Genomic DNA, 19,305 nt, shown 5'->3' with positions numbered 1-19,305 from the left:
GGTTTTGGGGTGAAAAATGGGGATTTTGGGCAAAAATGGGGGAAAATGGTGGCAAAAAAGTGGAAAAAATGGAGAAAATTCCATTTTCCCCCAAGTATTCTGGGTTTTTTTTCCCTAAAATCCCTATTTTCCCCTCCAAAATCTTATTTTTCCCCCCAAATTCCAATTTTTCCCCCAAAAATCCCATTTCTCCCCCCCTAAAACCCCCATTTTTACCCAAAATCCCCATTTTTCTGCCTCAAAATTCCATTTTTGCCCAAAATCCCCGTTTTTCGCCCCACAATCCCCATTTTTCCCCCAAAATCCCCCTTTTTCCCAAAAAAACATCCAATTTTTTCCCCCAAAATCCCCATTTTCACCCCCAAATCCCCATTTTTCTCCCCCAAACCCCCCATTTTTGCCCAAAATCCCCGTTTTTCACCCCAAAATCTCCATTTCACCCTTAAAATTTCGATTTTTTCCCCCCAAAAAAATCTCATTTTCCCCAAAAAAATCCCATTTTCCCCCTAAAAATCCCATGTTTTCCCCCCCAAAATCCCATTTTCTCCCCAAAATCCCCATTTTCCTCCAAACCCCCCATTTTTGCCACAAATCCCCATTTTCACCCCAAATCCCCATTTTTCCCCCCCAAACCCCCCATTTTTGCCCAAAATCCCCGTTTTTCACCCCAAAAATCTCCATTTCACCCTTAAAATTTCGGTTTTTCCCCCCAAAAAATCTCATTTTCCCCCAAAAAAATTCAATTTTCCCCCCCAAAAATCCATTTCCCCCCCCCAAAAAAACTCCAATTTTTTTCCCCCCAAAATCCCCATCTTCCCCCCAAAACCTCCCCGATTTTTGCCCAAAATCCCCATTTTCCCCCCCCAAAATCCCATTTTTGCCCAAAATCCCCGTTTTTCACCCCCAAAATCCCGTTTTTCCCCCTTTTAGGAAGCGCTACGAGCAGCAGATGCAGGAGCTGGAGCGGCGCTCGGAGCAGCAGCGAGAGCTCCTGGGCCGCCTCCAGCAGGAGCTCCAGGCCAAGCCCTGAGCACCCCAAAAATTTTTGGGGATCCCCCCCAAAATTTTGGGGACCCCCTCCCCAAAATCCTTACCCCCCCCCAAGCCCAAAAATCCCCATTAAAATCCAGAAAAACGCCCCAAAATTTGAATTTTTGTGTTTTATTCACGTTCAATTCCTAAATTTTAGGGGGTTCCTGAGCACCCCAAAAATTTTGGGGATCCCCAAAGAATTTGGGACCCTCCCCCTGACCTCCCCCCACCCTCCAGTCCCAAAAATCCCCAATTAAATTTTTTGGGAAAAATCCCCAAAATCTGAATTTTTGTGTTTTGTTGACATCATTTCCCAAATTTTGGGGGGAATTTGGGGGATCCTGAGCACCCCAAAAATTTGGGGAGCACCCCCAAAAATTTTGGACACCCCCCAAACCCCAAAATTCCGCTGGAATTGGGTCCAAAATCCCCCAAAATCGGGAATTTTTAGCTCTGGGGGCGTGGCCAATGTATTGGGGGCGTGGTCATATGCCTAAAATGGAAAATTCGGGGCGTGGTCAAAGACCCAATATGTAAATTTGGGGCTGGAGGCGTGGCCAGGGCCGTCTGAGGGCGATTTTGGGACGATTTGGGGTCATTTTGGGGTGGGGGCGTGGCCAAAGCCATGTGGGCGTGGCCAGAGTCCCTGAGGGAGAGGAAATTTGGGTTTTATTTGATGGTTTGACCCCCAAATTTTTGGGCTTTCTAATTTTGGGTGGTGTGAGGCGTGGCCGAATCTTCTGAAGGGAATTTTGGGGCGATTTTGGGGCTTTTTTGGCTTTTAGGGTGGATTTTCTCTTGGGGGCGCGGCCAAAACCCCGTGGGCGTGGCCAGCGCTCCTGAGGGGAGGAAATTTGGGGTTTCTTTGAGGGTTTGACCCCAAATTTTTGGGGTTTCTGAGGGGAATTTTGGTTTGTGGAGCGCGGCCGAAACCTCTGAGGGGAATTTTGAGGCGATTTTGGGGCTTTTTTGGCTTTTAGGGTGGAATTTGTGTTGGGGGCGCGGCCAAAACCCCGTGGGCGTGGCCAGAGTCCCTGAGGGGAGGAAATTTGGGTTTTATTTGATGGTTTGACCCCAAATTTTTGGGGTTTCTGAGGGAAATTTTGGGGTGTGAAGCGCGGCCGAAACCTCTGAGGGGGATTTTGGGGCGGTTTTGGGGTTTTTGGGTTTGATTTAGGGTGGGGGGCGTGGCCAAGGCCATGTGAGCGTGGCCAGAGTTCCTGAGGGAGGAAATCTGGGGTTTATTTGGTGGTTTGACCCCAAATTTTTGGGGTTTCTGAGGGGAATTTTGGGGTGTGGGGCGCGGCCGAAACTTCTGAGGGGAATTTTGGGGCGATTTTGGGGCTTTTTTGGCTTTTAGGGTGGATTTTGTATTGGGGGCGCGGCCAAAACCCCGTGGGCGTGGCCAGAGTGCCTGAGGGGAGGAAATTTGGGGTTTATTTGGTGGTTTGACCCCAAATTTTTGGGGTTTCTGAGGGGAATTTTGGGGTTTGGGGCAGGGCCGAAGTCCCTGAGGGGAATTTTGGGGCGATTTTGGGGGATTTTGGGGCTTTTTGGGGCGATTTGGAGTGAGGGCGTGGTCAGCGCTCGGTGGGCGTGGTCAGCGCTCCTGAGGGGAGGAAATGTAGCGGCTCTTTGAGGGTTTTACCCCAAATTTTTGGGGTTTCTGAGAGGAATTTTGGGGTGTGGGGCGCGGCCGAATCCTCTGAGGGGAATTTTGGGGCGGATTTGTGGGATTTTGGGGCTTTTTGGGGCGGGTTTTAGGCAGTGGGCGCGGCCCGAAGCGAAAGCGAAAGCGATGGCGGGAGCGCGGCTGCTGCTGGCGGGTGAGGAGGGGCCGAAAAACCCCAAATTCGGGACCCCAAAATCCCTCCCCGACCCCAAATCCCAGCGGATCCCAACCCCGGACCCCCCCACCACCCCCTAATCCTGGGAAATCCCCCCCAAATTCCGCCAAAACCCCCAAAATCGCGACGCCCCAAAACGCGGAAATGCCAAAATTCGGGAACCGGGATCCCCTCAGATTCCCGACCCAAAATTGCCCCAAATTTCTGTTTCTCACCCCCAAAACCGTCCCAAATCCCCCCGGGACCCCCCAAAACCCCCTCGGCACCCCGAAATCCTTCCAAACCGCCCCCAAATCCCCTTTGGGACCCCCCCAAAACCCCTCTGTGCCCCCCTAAACCCCCTCAGGACCCCCCAAATCCCCCCAAAACCTCCCCAGGACCCCCCAAATCCCCCTCTAATTCCCCCAAATCCCCACAAAATGCCCCCAAATCCCCCCCAAACCCCTCCAGGACCCCTTAAATCCCCCCAAAACCTCCCCAGGACCCCCCAAATCCCACCCAGGACCCCCCAGATCCCCCCAAAACCTCCCCAGGAACCCCCAAGTCCCTCTCAGATCCCCCCAAATCTCCCCAAAATCCCCTCAAATCCCCCCCAAACCCCTCCAAGACCCCCCAAATCCCCCCCAAACCCCTCTAGGACCCCCAAACTCCCCCAAATCCCACCCAGGACCCCCCAAATCCCCCCCCAAACCCCTCCAGGACCCCCAAAACCTCCCCCAGGACCCCCAAAACCCCTCCAGGACCCCCCGAATCCCCCCAAAATCTCCCAAATCCCCTCAAAATCTCCCCAAACACCCCTCAAATCCCCCCCCAAACCCCTCCAGGACCCCTCAAATCCCCCCCAAATCCCCCCAGGACCCCCAAATCCCCCCCAAACCTCCCCCAGGATCCCCCAAATCCCCCCCAGAACCCCCCAAATCCCCCCAAAATCCCCTCAAATCCCCCCCAAATCCCCCCCAGGACCCCCCAAATCCCCCCAAAATCCCCTCAAATCCCCCCCAAACCCCACCAGGACCCCCCAAAACCCCTCCCCAACCCCCCCTTTTGTTGCCCCCCCCCCAGGGCTGTTGCAGATTTGGGGGGGGGGTCGCGGTTTTTGGGGATCCCCCCCCCCGCCCTGCGCTGCCCCCTGCTGGACGAGCGCGGCTCCCCCTCCCCCCACGGGGCCCTGCTCCGCTTTTTGGGGGGTCCCGGGGCCCCCCCGCACCCCGAAACCCCCCCGGACCCCCAGAACACCTTCGATGTCATCGGTGAGAGACCCCTCCCCAAATTCGGGGGGATCCTCGGGGGTTTGGGGGGGTTTGGGGGTGGTTTTTGGGGGGATTTGGGGGGTTTTAGGGGCGATTTTTGGGGGGTCCTGGGGAAGTTCTGGGGTGGTTTTTGGGGGGTTCTGGGGGAATTTTAGGGGCGATTTTTGGGGGGTTTTAGGGGGCGATTTTTGGGGGGGTCCTGGGAGGTTTTTAGGGGAGATTTTTGGGGGGTCCTTGGGGGGTTTTAGGGGCGATTTTGGGGGGGATTTCGGGGAGTTTAGGGGCGATTTTGGGGGGGATTTAGGGGGGTTTTGGGGTGGTTTTTGGGGGATCCTGGGGGGGTTTTGGGGGCGATTTTGGGGGGGGTTTTAGGGGCGATTTTTGGGGGGATTTGGGGGGTTTTAGGAGCGATTTTTGGGGAGTTCTTGGGGGGTTTTAGCGGCGATTTTTGGGGGACTTTGGGGGGTTTTAGGGGCGATTTTTGGGGGGTCCTGGGAGGGTTTTGGGGCAATTTTTGGGGGGGTCCTGGGGGGGTTTTAGGGGCGATTTTTGGGGGGATTTGAAGGGCGATTTTTGGGGGGATTTAGGGGGGGTTTGGGGGTGGTTTTTGGGGGATCCTGGGGGGGTTTTGGGGGCGATTTTTGGGGGGTCCTGGGGGGGGATTGGGGGGCGATTTTTGGGGGGGTTTTAGGGCGTTTTGGGGCGATTTTTGGGAGGTCCTGGGGGGGTTTTAGGGGCGATTTTGGGGGGATTTGGGGGGTTTTAGGGGCAATTTTTGGGGGGGTTTTAGGGGCGATTTTTGGGGTTTTTTTGAGGGGATCCTGAGTGTTTTGAGTGGCGATTTTTGGGCAGGTTTTGAGAACGATTTTTGGCTACTTTTGAGAACAATTTTGGTTTTTTTGGGATGTTCTGGCCGGGATTTTGTGCCATTTTTGGGGTGATTTTGTAGGATTTTGGTGCAGATCTCACCTCCTCTCTTTTCTCTCCCCTCTCCCCCCAGACCCCCTGGGGGTGCTGCAGGATTTTTGGGGTCCCTCCCGGGAGCCCCCCCGGTGCGAGCTGAGCCCCACGGCGCCGCTGCTGCCAGCGCCGGGCACGGGGACGTCCCCTCAGTGCCACCCGGGGCTGGGGACGCGCTGGTGGCTGCTGGCCCTGGGGACACCGCGCAGGGAGGGGACGGTGCTGCTGCAGGAGGGGACGGGCCACCCGCCCAGGGTCAACGGTGAGCGGGGAGGGGACACTGATGGGACATTGTCACCTCTGGGTGTCACCTGGGTGTTAAATGGCCCCCCAGTGTCACCCCTAGTGTCACCCCCCCTGTGTTTGCCATCCTGATGTCCTCGCGTCCCCCTTATTGTCCCCAATGTCCCCAATGTCCCTCCCATGTCCCCAATGTCCCCCCATTGTCCCCAATGTCCTCAATGTCCCCAACCCACCATTATCGCCATGTCCTCAATGTCCCCAATGTCCCCAATGTCCCTCCATTGTCCTCAGTGTCCCCCCAATGTCCCCAAATGTCCCCAACCCACCATTATCCCCATGTCCTCAATGTCCCCAATGTCCCCAATGTCCCCCCATTGTCCCCAAGTGTCCCCCATGTCTCTCCATTGTCCTCAATGTCCCCCCAATGTCCCCAATGTGCTCAATGTCCCCAAATGTCCCCCCATTGTCCCCAAGTGTCCCCCGTGTCTCCAGTGTCCCCCTATTGTCCCCAAATGTCCCCAATGTCCTCAATGTCCCCAACCCACCATTATCACCATGTCTTCAATGTCCCCCCATGTCCCCAAATGTCCCCCGTGTCTCCAATGCCCCAATGGCCCCAAATGTCCCCAATGCCCCCAAATGTCCCCTTATCCCCAGTGTCCCCAATGCCCCAGTGTCCCCCCATTATCCCCAATGTCCCCCAATGTCCCCAAATGTCCCCAATCCCCCATTATCCCCATTGTCCCCAATGCCCTCAATGTCCCCCCAATGTCCCCATTATCCCTGTGTCCCCCATGTCCCCAACCCCCCATCACCCCCATGTCCCCAATGTCCCCCCAATGTCCCCAAATGTCCCCAACCCCCATCACCCCCAATGTCCCCCCAATGTCCCCAACCCCCATCACCCCAATGTCTCCCCAATGCCCCCAATGTTCCCAGTGTCCCTCCAATGTCCCCGACCCCCCTTCACCCCCATGTCCCCCAATGTCCCCAATGTCCCAAACACCCCATTACCCCAATGTCCCCCCAATGTCCCCAACATCCCCCAATGTCCCCAAACCCCCATCACCCCAATGTCCACCCACTGTCCCCGATGTCCCCAGTGTCCCTCCAATGTCCCCAAGCCCCCATTACCCCAATGTTCCCCCAATGTCCCACACACCCATCACCCCAATGTCCCCAACATCCCCCCAATGTCCCCAACCCCCATCACCCCAATGTCCCCAACATCCCCCCACTGTCCCGAACCCCTCATCACCCCCATGTCCCCCCAATGCCCCCAATGTCCCCAGTGTGCCTCCAATGTCCCCAACCCTCCTTCACCCCCATGTCCCCCCACTGTCCCCAATGTCCCCTACCCCCATCACCCCTATGTCCCCCCAATGTCCACAAATGTCCCCAACATCCCCCCAATGTCCCCAACCCCCATTATCCCAATGTCCCCCACTGTCCCCAATGTCCCCAACCCCCATCACCCCTATGTCCCCCCAATGTCCCCAATGTACCCCCACTGTCCCCAATGTCCCCAATGTCCCCAACCCCCAATCACCCCCATGTCCCCCCAATGTCCTCAGTGTCCCCAACCCCCTATCACCCCCATGTCCCCAATGTCCCCAATATCCCCAATGTCCCCATCACCCCCATCACCCCCATGTCCCCAATGTCTCCAATGTCCCCAACCCCCCATCACCCCAATGTCCCCAACATCCCCCCGATGTCCCCAACCCCCCATCCCCACAATGTCCCCAATGCCCCCAATGTCCCCAACCTCCATCACCCCTATGTCCCCCCAATGTCCCCAATGTACCCCCACTGTCCCCAATGTCCCCAACCCCCCATCACCCCCCATCACCCTCATGTCCCCAGTCTCCCCCCAATGTCCCCAATGTCCCCAACCCCCCATCACCCCCCATCACCCTCATGTCCCCAGTCTCCCCCCAATGTCCCCAACCCCCCAATGTCCCCAATGTCCCCAATGCCCCCAATGTCCCCAACCCCCATCACCCCTATGTCCCCCCAATGTCCCCAATGTACCCCCACTGTCCCCAATGTCCCCAACCCCCATCACCCCCATTATCCCCACTGTCCCCAATGTCCCCAACCCCCATCACCCCCATTATCCCCAATGTCTCCAATGTCCCCAACCCCCCATCACCCCTATGTCCCCCCAATGTCCCCAATGTACCCCCACTGTCCCCAATGTCCCCAACCCCCCATCACCCCCCATCACCCTCATGTCCCCAGTCTCCCCCCAATGTCCCCAGTGTCCCCAACCCCCCATCACCCCCATGTCCCCCCAATGTCCCCAATGCCCCCAATGTCCCCAACCCCCCATCACCCCCATGTCCCCCCAATGTCCCCAATGCCCCCAATGTCCCCAACCCCCCATTACCCCCATGTCTCCCCAATGTCCCCAATGTCCCCAGTGCCCCCAATGTCCCCAACCCCCCATTACCCCAATGTCCACCCACTGTCCCCGATGTCCCCAACCCCCCACTACCCCCATGTCCCCAATGTCTCCAATGTCCCCAACCCCCCATCACCCCAACCCCCCATCACCCCCATGTCCCCCCAATGTCCCCCATGTCCCCCCCACCCCACCCCACCCCGTTAACCCTTCCCTCCCCGCAGCCTCCCTGTTGATCTCCACGCTGACGCCGGCCCCGCGGGGTCTGCTGGGCACCCCCCAGACCCTGCACTGCTCCTTCACGCCCCCGGCCGCCCCCTTCACCCTGGAGTGGCTGCGCCACCGCCACGGCGTCACCCGCCGCCTGCTGGCCTTCGACTCGGCCGCCGCCCGCGTCACCGAGGCCGCCCCGGGGGTGCTGCTGCTGCTGGGGGGGACGCAGGTGAGGGGGGGAGGGGACACAGGTGAGGGGGGGACGGGAGGGGACGGGGCTCAGTGTGGGGACAGAGTGGGGGTGGGGTGAGGGATGGGGGTATGGAGGCGCTGTGGTCCTCCCGGCCGCTAGGGGGCGCCGCTGATGCTGGATGGGCTCGGTCCTCCCGGCCACTAGGGGGCGCTGTGCGCAGGGAGACGCTGGTTCTCAGTCCATTCCCAGTCCCTCCCAGTCCTTCCCAGTCTATCCCCAGTCCATCCCAGTCCCTCCCAGTCCATCCCAGCCACTAGGGGGAACCACTGATGCTGGATGGGCTTGGTCCTCCCGGCCGCTAGGGGGCGCCGCGAGCACAGAGGCACTGCGGTCCTCCCGGCCGCTAGGCGGCACTGTGCGCAGGGAGACGCTGGTTCTCAGTCCCTCCCAGTCCATTCCCAGTCCATCCCCAGTCCCTCCCAGTTCCCTCCCAGTCCATCCCAGTCCATTCCAGTCCGTCCCAGTCCCTCCCAGCCACTAGGGGGCGCTGTGTGCAGGGAGACACTGGTTCCCAGTCCCTCCCAGTCCATTCCCAGTCCGTCCCCAGTCCCTCCCAGTCCCTCCCAGTCCATCCCAGACCATCCCAGTCCTTCCCAGCCCATCCCAGTCCGTCCCAGTCCATTCCCAGTCCATCCCAGTCCCCTCCCAGTCCATCCCGGCCACTAGGGGGCGCCACTGATGCTGGATGGGCTCGGTCCTCCTGGCCGCTAGGGGGCGCTGTGTGCAGGGAGAGGCTGGTTCCCAGTCCCTCCCAGTCCATTCCCGGTCCCTCCCAGTCCATTCCCGGTCCCTCCCAGTCCATCCCAGTCCCTCCCAGTCCATTCCCAGTCCCTCCCAGTCCATCCCAGTCCCTCCCAGCCACTAGGGGGCGCTGTGTGCAGGGAGATGCTGGTTCCCAGTCCCTCCCAATCCATTCCCAGTCCGTCCCCAGTCCCTCCCAGTCCATTCCCAGTCCATCCCCAGTCCCTCCCAGTCCATCCCAGTCCCTCCCAGTCCATCCCAGTCCATTCCCAGTCCATTCCAGTCCCTCCCAGTCCCTCCCGGCCACTAGGGGGCGCCACTGATGCTGGATGGCCTCGGTCCTCCCAGCCACTAGGGGGTGCTATGCGCATGGAGACGCTGGTTCCCAGTCCCTCCGAGTCCATTCCCAGTCCATCCCAGTTCATCCCAGTCCATTCCCAGTCCCTCCCAGTCCATTCTCAGTACTTTCCCAGTCCCTCCCATTCGATCCCAGTCCCTCCCAGTCCATCCCAGTCCATTCCAAGTCCCTCCCAGTCCTTCCCAGTCCATTCCAAGTCCATTCCCAGTCCATCCCAGTCTCTCCCAGTCCCTCCCAGTCCATTCCCAGTCCCTCCCAGTCCTCTCCCAGTCCATCCCAGTCCCTCCCAATCCCTCCCAGTCCATTCCCAGTCCATCCCAGTCCCTCCCAGTCCCTCCCAGTCCTCCCAGCCACCAGGGGGCGCCACTGATCCCGCCCCTCTCCTCGGTCCTCCCAGCCACCAGGGGGCGCCATGGAGGTGTCGCTGCAGCTGCCGCCGCTCTCGGTGTCTGACGACGGCTCCTTCGTCTGCTCCGTGACCACGCCCCTCGGGCAGGTGCAGCAGGTGCTGCGCATGAACGTGATTGGTCAGTGCCGGCAAGGGTGGGAGGGCTCCCAGTATGTCCCAGTATATCCCAGTATGTCCCAGTGCCCCTCTCTGTGCCCATACTGGGCTGGCAGAGGTCCTGGACAGGCTCCCAGTATGTCCCAGTATGTCCCAGTGCCCCTCTCTGTGCCCATACTGGGTTGGCAGAGGTCCTGGATGGGCTCCCAGTATGTCCCAGTGCCCCTCTCTGTGCCCATACTGGGCTGGCAGAGATCCTGGACGGGCTCCCAGTTGCTCCCAGTATGTCCCAGTACCCCTCAAATGGTGGAACTGGGATGAGGGGGGTTCAGATGTGTCCACATCAGCCATACTGGGCTGTGCTGGAGCCCATCCACAGCCCATTAAGGACTCCCAGTCCATCCCAGTCTCTCCCAGTTCCCTCCCAGTCCCTCCCAGTCCCTCCCAGTCCCTCCCAGTGTCCCTGACTGTCTGTCTGTCTGTCTGTCCCAGCCCCTCCCCAGGTGTCCCTGTTCCCCTCCCGTCTCTCCCCGGGGCTCCCGGCCCAGCTCCCAGTCCCATCCCAGTCTGTCCCAGTCCCTCCCAATCCCCTCCCAGTCCCTCCCAGTCCCTCCCAGTGTCCCTGACTGTCTGTCTGTCTGTCCCAGCCCCTCCCCAGGTGTCCCTGTTCCCCTCCCGTCTCTCCCCGGGGCTCCCGGCCCAGCTCCCAGTCCATCCCAGTCTGTCCCAGTCCCTCCTAATCCCCTCCCAGTCCATCCCAGTCCATCCCAGTCCCTCCCAGTGTCCCTCACTGTCTGTCTGTCTGTCTGTCCCCAGTCCCTCCCAGTGTCCCTGACTGTCTGTCTGTCTGTCTGTCTGTCCCCAGCCCCTCCCCAGGTGTCCCTGCTGCCCTCCCGCCTCTCCCCGGGGCTCCCGGCCCAGCTCCCAGTCCCTCCCAGTCCGTTCCAATCCATTCCCAGTCCATTCCCAGTCCCTCCCAGTGTCCCTGACTGTCTGTCTGTCCATCCCCAGTCTCTCCCAGTGTCCCTGACTGTCTGTCTGTCTGTCCCCAGCCCCTCCCCAGGTGTCCCTGCTGCCCTCCCGGCTCTCCCTGGGGCTCGCGCCCCAGCTCCCAGTCTGTCCCAGTCCCTCCCAGTCTGTCCCAGTCCCTCCCAGTCTGTCCCAGTCCCTCCTAATCCCCTCCCAGTCCCTCCCAGTGTCCCTCACTGTCTGTCTGTCTGTCCCAGCCCCTCCCCAGGTGTCCCTGTTCCCCTCCCGTCTCTCCCCGGGGCTCCCGGCCCAGCTCCCAGTCCCATCCCAGTCCATCCCAGTCCCATCCCAGTCCATCCCAGTCTGTCCCAGTTCCCTCCCAGTCCCTCCTAATCCCCTCCCAGTCCCTCCCAGTGTCCCTGACTGTCTGTCTGTCTGTCCGTCCCCAGCCCCTCCCCAGGTGTCCCTGTTCCCCTCCCGTCTCTCCCCGGGGCTCCCGGCCCAGCTCCCAGTCCATCCCAGTCCATCCCAGTCCCATCCCAGTCCATCCCAGTCCCTCCCAGTCCCTCCCAGTGTCCCTGACTGTCTGTCTGTCTGTCCCAGCCCCTCCCCAGGTGTCCCTGTTCCCCTCCCGCCTCTCCCCGGGGCTCCCGGCCCAGCTCCCAGTCACTCCCAGTCCATCCCAGTCTGTCCCAGTCCCTCCTAATCCCCTCCCAGTCCATCCCAGTCCCTCCCAGTGTTCCTCACTCTCTGTCTGTCTGTCTGTCTGTCCCCAGCCCCTCCCCAGGTGTCCCTGTTCCCCTCCCGTCTCTCCCCGGGGCTCCCGGCCCAGCTCCGCTGTGACGCCGTCGGGTTCTTCCCGCTGGACGTGGGGATCCGCTGGGAGCGCCGCGCCCGGGGGGAGCCACGCCCGCTGCCGGTGACACCGGGGGACACCTCGGGGGCCACCCCCGGGCCCGGGGACACCGGGCTGGGGCTCAGCTGGAGCTCGGGGCACCGGCGGGCGGCCGACGGCACCTTCAGCCGGAGCGCGGGGCTGCGCGTGGCCGCGGGGACGGCGGGGGACAGCTACAGCTGCCTGGTGACACACGCGGCGTGGGACAGCCCTCTGAGGGTCACTGTGGAGGTGACAGGTGAGGGGACACACCTGGGGACACACCTGGGACAGGGTTTGGGTCATTGGGGACACCAGGGACAGGGTTTGGGGACAGCTACAGCTGCCTGGTGACACACGTGGCGTGGGACAGCCCTCTGAGGGTCACTGTGGAGGTGACAGGTGAGGGGACAGCTGGGGACAGGGTTTGGGGACAGCTACAGCTGCCTGGTGACACACGTGGCGTGGGATGTGCCACTGAGGGTCACCGTGGAGGTGACAGGTGAGGGGACACCTGGGGACACCTGGGAACACACCTGGGATGGGGTTTGGGGACATTGGGGACAGCTACAGCTGCCTGGTGACACACGCGGCGTGGGACAGCCCTCTGAGGGTCACCGTGGAGGTGACAGGTGAGGGGACACCTGGGGTGGGGTTTGGGGACAGCTACAGCTGCCTGGTGACACACGCGGCGTGGGACAGCCCACTGAGGGTCACCGTGGAGGTGACAGGTGAGGGGACACACCTGGGATGGGGTTTGGGTCATTGGGAACAGCTACAGCTGCCTGGTGACACACACGGCGTGGGATGTGCCACTGAGGGTCACCGTGGAGGTGACAGGTGAGGGGACACCTGGGGACACACCTGGGACACACCTGGGATGGGGTTTGGGTCATTGGGGACAGCTACAGCTGCCTGGTGACACACGTGGCGTGGGACAGCCCACTGAGGGTCACTGTGGAGGTGACAGGTGAGGGGACACACCTGGGATGGGGTTTGGGTCATTGGGGACAGCTACAGCTGCCTGGTGACACACGTGGCCTGGGACACACCTCTGAGGGTCACCGTGGAGGTGACAGGTGAGGGGACACATGGTGACACACCTGGGGATATCAGGGACAGGGTTTGGGGACAGCTACAGCTGCCTGGTGACACACGTGGCGTGGGATGTGCCACTGAGGGTCACCGTGGAGGTGACAGGTGAGGGGACAGGGTTTGGGTCACTGGGGACACCTGGGATGGGGTTTGGGTCATTGGGGACACCTGGGGACAGCTACAGCTGCCTGGTGACACATGCGGCGTGGGATGTGCCACTGAGGGTCACCGTGGAGGTGACAGGTGAGGGGACACACCTGGGGACACACCTGGGGACATCAGGGACAGGGTTTGGGGACATTGGGGACACCAGGGATGGGGTTTGGGGACAGCCACAGCTGCCTGGTGACACACGTGGCGTGGGACGTGCCACTGAGGGTCACCGTGGAGGTGACAGGTGAGGGGACACCAGGGACACACCTGGGGACAGGGTTGGGGACATTGGGGACAGCTACAGCTGCCTGGTGACACACGCGGCGTGGGACAGCCCACTGAGGGTCACTGTGGAGGTGACAGGTGAGGGGACACCTGGGACACGCCTGGGGACAGGGTTGGGGACATCATGGACTGGGTTGGGGACAGCTAGGATGGGATTGGGGACACAGGGACAGGGTTGGGGACACTGGGACAGGGCTGGGGGACACATGGACAGGGTTGGGGACACAGGGACAGGGTTGGGGACAGCTGGGATGGGATTGGGGACACAGGGACAGGGTTGGGGACATCATGGACAGGGATTGGGGACACAGGGACAGGTTTGGGGACACAGGGGACAGGGTTGGGGACATCAGGGACAGGGTTGGGGACAGCTGGGATGGGATTGGGGACACAGGGACAGAGTTGGGGACAAAAGGACAGGGCTGGGGACACAGGGACAGGGTTGGGGACACAGGGACAGGGTTGGGGACATCATGGACAGGGCTGGGGACACAGGGACAGGGTTGGGGACAGCTGGGATGGGATTGGGGACATCATGGACAGGGTTGGGGACACAGGGACAGGGTTGGGGACAGCTGGGATGGGATTGGGGACACAGGGACAGAGTTGGGGACAAAGGGACACACCTGGGGACACAGGGACAGGGTTGGGGACACAGGGACAGGGTTGGTGCCACCAGGACGGGCTCGGTGCCACCCGGGGGTGTCCCTGGTGCCACCCAGGGTGTCCCTGACGTGTCCCTGATGTGTCCCTGAGGTGTCCCTGAGGTGTCCCTGAGGTGTCCCTGAGGTGTCCCTGACGTGTCCCTGGTGCCACCCCGGGTGTCCCTGAGGTGTCCCTGGTGCCACCCAGGGTGTCCCTGAGCTGTCCCTGGTGCCACCCCGGGTGTCCCTGAGGTGTCCCTGATGTGTCCCTGATGTGTCCCTGAGGTGTCCCTGACGTGTCCCTGATGTGTCCCTGAGGTGTCCCTGAGGTGTCCCTGAGGTGTCCCCAGTGCCACCCCGGGTGTCCCTGAGGTGTCCCTGACGTGTCCCTGAGGTGTCCCCGCTGTCCCCGCAGGTGGCCCCGGGCCCAGCGTGGAGGACATGGCGGGGATGGCCCTGGTGGCCTTTGTCATCGGGGGGCTCTGCCTGCGCCTGTGGCCCTCGGCGGGGAGGTGACACCCGGGACACCAATGTCCCCAAATGTCCCCAAAGTCATCAAACCCCCTGCAATGGCCCCAAATCATCCAAATGTCCCCAAAAAGTCCCCAGAGTCCCCAATGTCCCCATTGTCCCCAAAGTCGTCAAACACCCACAATGGCCCCAAATCATCCAAATGTCCCCAAAAAGTCCCCAGAGTCCCCAATGTCCACAATGCCCCTGTGTCCACAATGTCCCCAAATGTCCCCAAACCTTCTCTTTGTCCCAAATGTTCCCAAAAGTCCCCAATGTCCCCAATATCCCCAAATGTCCCCAATGTCCCCAAAATCCCCAAATGTCCCCAAAGTCCCCAAAGTCTCCAAATCATCCAGATGTCCCCAAACCTTCCCGTTGTCCCAAATGTCCCCAATGTCCTCAAATGTCCCCAATGCCCCCAAACCCCTCAATGTCCCAAATGTCCCCAATATCCCCAAATCTCCCAAATGTCCCCAGTCCTCTCATGTCCCCAAATGTCCCCAAAGTCCCCAAACCTCTGCAGTGTCCCCAAATGTCCCCAAATCATCCAAATGTCCCCAAAGTCCCCAAATGTCCCCAATGTCCCCATTGTTCCAAATGTCCCCAATGTCCCCAAATGTCCCCAAATTATCCAGATGTCCCCAAACCTTGCCGTTGTCCCAAATGTCCCCAATGTCCCCAAAATCCTCAAATGTCCCCAAATGTCCCCAATGTCCCCAAAATCCTCAAATGTCCCCAAATGTCCTCAATGTCCCTAAAGTCCCCATTGTTCCAAATGTCCCCAAAGTCCCCAAATGTCCCCAAACCTCTCAATGTCCCCATTGTCCCAAATGTCCCCAAAGTCCCCAAACCTCGCCAATGTCCCCAATCCTCTCAATGTCCCAAATGTCCCCAAATCCCCCAAATGTCCCCAAACCTCCCAAATGTCCCAAAAGTCCCCAAAATAAACGGGGGGTGCCATCCCCCCCCAACCGATGTGTCCTGAGAGGGCCTTGGGGACATTTGGGGACATCAGGAGGCATTGGAGGGGTTTGTTCCAGTCCGGTTTTTAAAGGGATTTAAAAAAATATTTAATTTTAAAAACGTTAATTTCAAATTATTAATTTCAAATTATTAATTTCAAATGATTAAAGAGTTAATTATCAAGTGAAAATTATTTAAATTAATTATTTAATAATGATTTGATTATTTAAATGATGGAGCTTAAAGGATTTAATTATTCATTAGAACTAATTTAATTTTATTAAAATATAATTTTTTAAAAAATTATTTATTTTAACTTTTTAAAATTTTTTTTAAATATTCATTTTTGTCCCAATCCCGGCTCGCTGTGATGCCCAGCCCTGATCCAGCAGGGCAAAAAATACAAAATAATTATATAATAATAAATAATTATATTAATTATAATTATATTACAGTAATAATTTTAATAGTTAATAAAAATAAAAGAGAGTCAGAATTAGGCGTTTCCGCCGGAAGTGGCCGCTGACGCCGCCATGGGGCCACTTCCGCCAGTACTTCTGCCAGACGCGGCTTCTGATTGGTTCGCGCTCCACATCAGAGCAGCTGTGCCGCCATCTTTGTTGAGGGCAGTTCCGCCCGCTCCTCAGCGCGCTCTGCGTTCCCGCCTAAATCCAGCAAGGAACGGCGGAATCCGCCTGGAAATGGCGGGACTGAGCCTAAATCGCCTGGGATTGAGCTAAAACCCCAAAATCCACCCTGCAGCGTCCCCCAGGAGCGCTCCTTAAGCTCAACCAGCGCAAACCACCCGTCTCTGGCGTGAGGCGGCGCCGCCATCTTGGGTGAGGGCACTTCCGCCCGGTCCTCAGAGCGCTCCGCGTTCGCGCCTAAATCCAGCAAGGAACGGCGGAATCCGCCTGGAAATGGCGGGACGGAGCCTAAATCCCCTGGGATTCAACCAAAGCGCCCAAATCCACCCTGCAGCGTCCCCCAGGAGCGCTCCTTAAGCTAAACCAGCGCAAACCGCCCGTCTCTGGTGTGAGGCGGCGCCGCCATCTTGGGTGAGGGCAGTTCCGCTCGCTCCTCAGAGCGCGCCCCGTTCCCGCCTAAATCCAACCAGAAACGGCGGGATTGAGCCTGGAAATGGCGGGACTGAGCCTAAATCCCCTGGGGTTCAACCAAAGCGCCCAAATGCACCCTGCAGCGTCCTCCAGGAGCGCTCCCTTGGCTCAACGAGCGCAAACCGCCCGTCTCTGGGGTGAAGCCGCGCCGCCATCTTGGGTGAGGGCACTTCCGCCCGCTCCTCAGAGCGCTCCGGGTTCCCTCTTAAATCCGGCCGGGAACGGCGGAATGAATCCGCCTGGAAATGCCGGGACAGAGCCTAAATCCCATGGGGATGGAGCCTAAATCGCCTGGGATTGAGCCAATGCACCCAAATCCACCCAGGAGCGTCCCCCAGGAGCGCTCCCTTGGCTCTACCAGCGCAAACTGCCCGTCTCTGTTGTGAAGCATCGCCGCCATGTTTGGTGAGGGCACTTCCGCCCGGTCCTCAGAGCGCGCCGCGTTCCCTCAGGAATCCGGCCGGGAACGGCGGAATGAATCCGCCTGGAAATGTCGGGACAGAGCCTAAATCCCCTGAGATGGAGCCTAAATCGCCTGGGGATCAACCAAAGCGCCCAAATCCACCCAGCAGCGTCCCCCAGGTGCGCTCCCTTGGCTCTACCAGTGCAAACTGCCCATCTCTGGGGTGAAGCATCGCCGCCATCTTTGGTGAGGGCACTTCCGCCCGCTCCTCAGAGCGCTCCGCGTTCCCTCGTAAATCCGGCCGGGAACGGCGGAATAAATCCGCCTGGAAATGTCGGGACAGAGCCTAAATCCCCTGGGGATGGAGCCTAAATCGCCTGGGATTGAGCCAAAGCGCCCAAATCCACCCAGGAGCGTCCTCCAGGAGCGCTCCCTTGGCTCAACCAGCGCAAACTGCCCGTCTCTGGGGTGAAGCCGCGCCGCCATCTTTGGTGAGGGCACTTCCGCCCGTTCTTCAGAGCCCTCCGCGTTCCCTCAGGAATCCAGCCGGGAACGGCGGAATCCGCCTGGAAATAGCGGGACCGAGCCTAAATCCCCTGGGAGGGAGCCTAAATCCACTGGAATTGAGCCAAAGCGCCCAAATCCACGCAGCAGCGTCCCCCAGGAGCGCTCCCTTGGCTCAACCAGCGCAAACCGCAAGTCTCTGTTGTGAAGCATGGCCGCCATCTTGGGTGAGGGCACTTCCGCCCGGTCCTCAGAGCGCTCCGCGTTCCCTCAGGAATCCGGCCGGGAACGGCGGAATAAATCCGCCTGGAAATGTCGGGACAGAGCCTAAATCCACTGGGATGGAGCCTAAATCGCCTGGGATTCAACCAAAGCGCCCAAATCCACCCAGCAGCGTCCCCCAGGAGCTCTTCCTTGGCTCAACGAGCGCAAACTGCCCGTCTCTGGCGTGAGGGCAATTCACGCCGCCATCTTGGGTGAGGGCACTTCCGCCCGTTCTTCAGAGCGCTCCGCGTTCCCTCATAAATTCAGCCGGGAAGGGCGGAATGAATCCGCCTGGAAATGTCGGAACGGAGCCTAAATCCCCTGGGAGGGAGCCTAAATCCACTGGAATTGAGCCAAAGCGCCCCCAAATCCACCCAGCAGCGTCCTCCAGGAGCGCTCCCTTGGCTCTACCAGCGCAAACTGCCCATCTCTGGGGTGAAGCATCGCCGCCATCTTTGGTGAGGGCACTTCCGCCCGCTCCTCAGAGCGCTCCGCGTTCCCTCGTAAATCCGGCCGGGAACGGCGGAATAAATCCGCCTGGAAATGGCGGGACAGAGCCTAAATCCCCTGGGATGGAGCCTAAATCCCCTGGGGATCAACCAAAGCTCCAAAATCCACCCAGCAGCGTCCTCCAGGAGGGCTCTCAACGCGCAACCGGCGCAAACAGCCCATCTCTGGTGTGAAGCATCGCCGCCATCTTGGGTGAGGGCACTTCTGCCCGCTCCTCAGAGCGCGCCGCGTTCCCTCAGGAATCCGGCCGGGAACGGCGGAATAAATCCGCCTGGAAATGTCGGGACAGAGCCTAAATCCACTGGGATGGAGCCTGAATCGCCTGGGGTTCAAGCAAAGCGCCCAAATCCACCCGGCAGCGTCCCCCAGGAGCGCTCCCTTGGCTCTACCAGCGCAAACTGCCCGTCTCTGGGGTGAAGCCGCGCCGCCATCTTTGGTGAGGGCATTTCCGCCCGGTCCTCAGAGCGCGCCGCGTTCCCTCATGAATCCGGCCGGGAACGGCGGAAACCGTCTGGAAATGTCGGGACAGAGCCTAAATCCCCTGGGATGGAGCCTAAATCGCCTGGGACTGAGCCTAAATCCACTGGGGAGGGAGCCTAAATCCCCTGGGACGCAGCCTAATTCCCTGGGAGGGAGCCTAAATCCATTCGGGAGGGAGCCTAAATTGCCTAAATTGCCTAAATTGGGATTGAGCCAAAGCGCCCAAATCCTGCAGCTTCCATGTGTTATAAATAAGTAGCTTGATTAGGTCAATATTCAAGCAGCAATAAATTTATTTATTAATTATGGTAAAGTATGAGCAAAACAGCGCTGGGTACAGTGGAGGCAGTTTTCCCTCCAACTGCACATCGATCTTTGGGCTTGCAGGTATTTACAGGCTTCCTCATAACTTTGTCTGCAGTTTCTATTCCAGTTTATTTACTCAGGCAAGCACTAGCCTGGTTCACAGGTCACACAAAACATTCGGTTAAAGCTGCCAACTGTCCTAGGGCAATAGCCTGATGCACAGATCACACACAAACCCTTTGGCCAGAGTCCACAACTGTCCGAGGGTGACAGCCAGATGCACAGATCACACACAAACCCTTTGGCCAGAGTCCACAACTGTAATAAATGGGCAGGAGGCAATTCTCCTTTTGATGCCTTTATTAAAAGTGATCAGCTCAGGATAGGGGCACCCAGCAGGTCCGCAGCTCCTGTC

General features: G+C 59.3%; 1 protein-coding gene across 1 annotated transcript; it reads left to right on the top strand.

The window, feature by feature from the left end:
• The first annotated feature begins 2,694 nt into the window (after nt 1-2,694).
• On the top strand, nt 2,695-15,481 carry TAPBP (TAP binding protein). Its single transcript, XM_084223752.1, is given in 14 exon segments — nt 2,695-2,858; nt 3,942-3,958; nt 3,960-3,983; nt 3,985-4,099; nt 4,102-4,129; nt 5,130-5,166; nt 5,168-5,194; nt 5,196-5,213; nt 5,215-5,351; nt 7,964-8,000; nt 8,002-8,181; nt 9,702-9,831; nt 11,555-11,911; nt 14,245-15,481. Coding segments are annotated over 14 exon segments (1,236 nt in total). The 5' UTR covers nt 2,695-2,830; the 3' UTR covers nt 14,346-15,481.
• Nucleotides 15,482-19,305: the final 3,824 nt, after the last annotated feature.

The sequence above is a fragment of the Fringilla coelebs genome (assembly GCF_963513975.1).
Source record: "Fringilla coelebs genome assembly, chromosome: 31".
NCBI lineage: Eukaryota > Metazoa > Chordata > Aves > Passeriformes > Fringillidae > Fringilla > Fringilla coelebs.
The sequence above is the reverse complement of the archived record's forward strand: the minus strand, read 5'-3'. Positions and strand labels throughout refer to the sequence as shown.